Genomic DNA, 4310 nt, shown 5'->3' with positions numbered 1-4310 from the left:
GATATATCAAGCTAATATGGCTTTTTGTTGTTGACTTCAATCTGAATATTAATTAGCAAAAGCATGATAATGAAAGTATAAAAGCAATAACTATTTCAGAATACTTTTTAATTTCAATGTAGGATAATTATTATTTGAATATATCTGTTCTTTGTAACCATCTGTACTTTTGTGATGTGCAAGGTAGATATTTAACTCAGAAGCTTCCTTCATTGATCACTGCGTAAAGAACAACCATCATCACATACACATGACTTAAGCTTCACAAACAAACAAACAAAAGTACATTAAATTTTAAAATTAGGATGTTTTATTAGGAGGTCATCATATAATATCATCAATTATAAAGGCAAAATACAGAGAAATTTCTGAACATGACAGAAATGTATGTTAATTAAAGAATCTTCTGAAATTTTGCGATCCTGAGTGCTTATGTAGAAATAGTTTCTGCCTGGTCTTGATTGTTCTGTAATGGAGAACAGAGCTGAAAAGTCCCCTTAGAGTTTCATATGCTAGATTATCAGGCTAGTAGTTCAGTAGAAGCCAGAGAATCCAAAGCCTTTGGAGCAAGATGGGCGGAAGCAGCCATGTCCGTAGCCTCCGAAGAAGGGGCCGTATCTGTAGCCTCCGAAGAAGGGGCCGTGTCCGTAGCCTCTGGAGCCACAGCCATAGCCCAGTCTGTTGAAGCTGCCATGGCCACAGCCGTATCCCAGACCACCGAAGCCTCCCAGGCCGTAGCCCAGGCCTCCGTAGTAGCTGCCGTAGTAGCTCATGGTGTCAGGAAGGATGAGTGGCTTGCTGTATAAGACAAGATTCTGAATATGAATGTTGACACCTGTACACTGATGCTTATATACCCTGATCGGGTCATGTGATAAAACACATTCCTTCTGTTTTTGTGACATTCTAGGTGACGTTCAACACAACTTGACATATAAAGATGCCTTCAAACTCATTAAAATGTTTCGGCTTACATTGCTGCCTGGTGATGCTGCTCCTTCAACGTGTTGCATCACTTTTATGAAAGGAATTCCATTATCTGCAGAGTCTGCACATACCAGAGCCTAAACAGAACTCTCCATAAGCAGGCATACCACACAATGCTTATTAGATGGTGTATTTTAAAAAGAAACTTTGCCCATTTCTGACTCTCCTTGAAAATCGGTCAAATTCATGGATCTAAAATGTATTGTGTGTCTTTAAAGTCCTCTGTTACTTCATGGTTTATTATTAATTTTAGTAAAAGTAAGGGTTCACTGGAAAGTCTGAACTCGTTTTCAGTGAGTTCAAGTAGGGGTTTCATATTTTAAAAATCCTTTAAACATAATTTAGAATATTCACCACCATAGCCTATATTATTTTTTAGGCTTTGTATACTAATTAAAAAAAACTATTTAGTTTCAACAACAAGGTATAATGTAGTTCCAATATTAAAGGTACATTACAATAATCAAATATCTTTTTCATAAGTATTTATAAAAATAGGTCAAAGTTCCCTGTCACACTTTTCTGATATGACACAAAAAGATGATGTCTGACTTTCTATCCTTAGAGAAACCATTTACCTAAACCATGTATCTAATCTCCCTTTTATTCAATAATCATTCTGCCTTAGATCCTTTTAGTTCCCAAGTCACTAATGTAACCTGAAATGGAGAGATATATACAAATTCTCTTTGGCCCCAAACCATTTTCACTCATTTACCTAATTTCTTCTACTTGTTAATATATTTTACCATAATTTTTTGACCTTGCACTTTCTTGGCCCTTGGATATTCATCTAGGGAATGTATAGCTATATATTTTTCTAAAATATAACATATTTACTAAGACTTTAGTTATTAACAATGTATTTCAAGGACAAAGTCCTGAATGATGCTGTTGACATTAAGAATATCCAGTCAGTCCCTGCTCATAGGAACCCTGTGTACAAGAGAGTGAAATATTACACAGTCCTGCACCATCCTCAAAAGAGTTCCTATATTCAAGCCCACGATTGAAACCACTCTGTAAATCCATCTTGTCAAAGACATTGCTCTTTTTCACTGAGCCTCTACTTTATCAAAGATGATACTCCTCTCCAGGGACTGGTCTCTCCAGACATCATGTCCAATTGATGTGAGACGAGGTCTCACCATCCTTGCTTCTAAGGAACATTCTGGATGTACTTATTCAAAGACATTTGTTTATGCTTTTACAGTCTATAGTGCATTTCAATATTCCTCACCATCACCATAATTCAAATGCATCAATTCTACTTCTATCTTACTCATTCAACATCCAACTTTTACATGCACATAAGGCCACTGAAAACACCATGCTTGCATTATGTACCCCTTAGTCCTCAAAATAATATCCATGTCTTTCAATGTTTTAAAGAAGACTGTTCAGCAGATTTACCTAATGTCATTTGATCTCCTGACTGATGCTTCCATGAATATTGATTATTGATTCAAGCAAGACAAAATCCTTGACAACTTCAAGTTTGTTTCCTGTTATTTTACCTAGTGGTCTGGTGTAAGGAGGTTAGGTTTTAACTTGAATTGTAATCTATACTGAAGGCTGCAGTTCTGGATCTGAATCAGCAAGTGCCTAGCTACATTGTGTCATCTTCATTGAAAGTTGTTAATAAGCCTTCTTCCAAACCCAATACTGAATTCTTCTTCATATAATCCAACTGCTCTAATTGCTTGCTCAGCACTCAGATTGAATAAGTGTGGGGAGCTGTTACAGCCTGGAAACACACCCTTCCTGGTTGTAAACCATGCAGTATTCCCTGAACTTCACGCCACTGCCCCTTGATTCATGTACAACTTCCATCTAAGCTCAATGAAGTATTCTGGAGTTCTCAGTCAAGGTTATCCATAGATTGTTCTTATATACACACACTCCATTGCCTTTGCATGGTCAATATGACACAAGTAAACATATTTTAGGTATTCTCTGCTTTTATCCAAGATCTTTTTGACATCAGCAGTGATATCCCTTGTTCACGTTCTCTGGCCTAAGCCTCTGTCAGTGTATTGCTGCAATCATTCAATGCATTGCTTCAATCATTATTGTATAAAGTTAAGTAAAAATTTAATCCATATTATGTCAATTATACTGTTCTATAACTTGTGTATCTGTTGGTGATATGTCTTTGGAATGGGTATAAATACAGATCACTTCTAGTCAGGTGGAGAAGTAGCACTCTTCCAAATTTCCTGACACAGATAAGTTAGGGAATGCTTCCAGTGCTTCCAAAACTAGTTGAAACATTTCAGTTAGTGTTCCATCAATACGTGGAGTCCTGTTTTTGGCTAATGGTTCCAGTGCAGCTAAATTTTCCCCTTCAGGACCGTGGAATAGTTCTTATTTTCATACAGTGACTGTGGCTTTTTCCATCTCCTTTTAATGCTTCTTACCTCAGTCAATATTGTGCACATTGGATATTTCAATATTATAACTCAAGGCTTGATCTTTTTCTTTCGCTAATACAGTTTAAGATATGATGGATGTATTTTCCCTTTTTTGGTTTTCCAACTTTAGGTCTTTCCATATTTCATTATACTATTTTACTTTGCCTTATCAAGCTTCCCTTTGAAATTTTCTGTTCAACTCTTTTCCTCCATCATTTCCTTCATTTGTTTTAGTTATTTATGATTAAGAGTAATTGAAGAGTCTCTTCCGACATCCACTTTGAAGGTTCTCCTTCTTTCCTGTCTTTTTAATTGCCATTTGCTTTTGTCATGAATATTTACTTGACATATTTTGAGTGGCATATTTTATAAGTATAAAAATAAATATTATCATATAAGTAAATAAAATCAGCTATTGTTCAAGTACTTGTCATGAGGGCAATGAATGTACAAATGTGCTTTACACAATTGGTGTATGTATGGATTGTGATAAGTTGTATGAGTCCCTAATAAAATGATTCGAAAAAAAAAAGATTAAAAAAAAAAGAATTGCTATGCTATATAAAATGAAGTCTTCCAGTGGAATAATAAAGCTGTATCTACTTTTATTTAGTCAATGTGAAGCTAACATGGTCAGGCTAGATGAAATGAAGCAGGTAGATCTTACAAGTTAGCCAAACAAATCACTTAGGGTACAGTATAGCAATAATGAAACCCACAACCTTCCTCTGGTTCTTAAACGCTTCCTCCCCCCAACTACCAGGACCCCAATATTGCCTTGCAGACCTGTTTAGACCAGATGATGCACAGCGGGACAGATGGGAATCAGAAACGCAGGGAATCTAGGACAGATGAACCTCTCAGGACCAGGGGTGACAGTGGCGATACCAGGAGGGAAAGGGGATGAAG

At 36.4% G+C, this 4310-nt stretch overlaps 1 protein-coding gene across 2 annotated transcripts; it reads right to left on the bottom strand.

Annotated features, from left to right (window-relative positions):
• Nucleotides 1-533: 533 nt before the first annotated feature.
• LOC101648197 (keratin-associated protein 19-6-like) lies at nt 534-773 on the bottom strand. Of its 2 annotated transcripts, XM_013007350.1 has the most exons (2): nt 689-773; nt 534-625 (listed from the first exon to the last, which is right to left on the bottom strand). In XM_013007350.1, exons 1-2 carry the CDS (start codon nt 771-773, stop codon nt 534-536), a joined length of 177 nt encoding a protein of 58 aa, XP_012862804.1. The 2 variants fall into 2 exon arrangements, with proteins under 2 accessions (XP_012862804.1, XP_045140408.1); XM_045284473.1 differs by having other exon boundaries at nt 534-773.
• Nucleotides 774-4310: the final 3537 nt, after the last annotated feature.

This window comes from Echinops telfairi, unplaced genomic scaffold, assembly GCF_000313985.2.
Source record: "Echinops telfairi isolate 266 unplaced genomic scaffold, ASM31398v2 ScPeMD7_7469;HRSCAF=8507_0, whole genome shotgun sequence".
Taxonomy (NCBI): Eukaryota; Metazoa; Chordata; class Mammalia; order Afrosoricida; family Tenrecidae; genus Echinops; species Echinops telfairi.
This window is presented reverse-complemented; position numbering and strand designations above follow the sequence as displayed.

What these genes read in the sequence shown, in the direction of transcription:
- LOC101648197 (XM_045284473.1), bottom strand. Translation starts at nt 773, where the DNA reads ATGAGCTACTACGGCAGCTACTACGGAGGCCTGGGCTACGGCCTGGGA.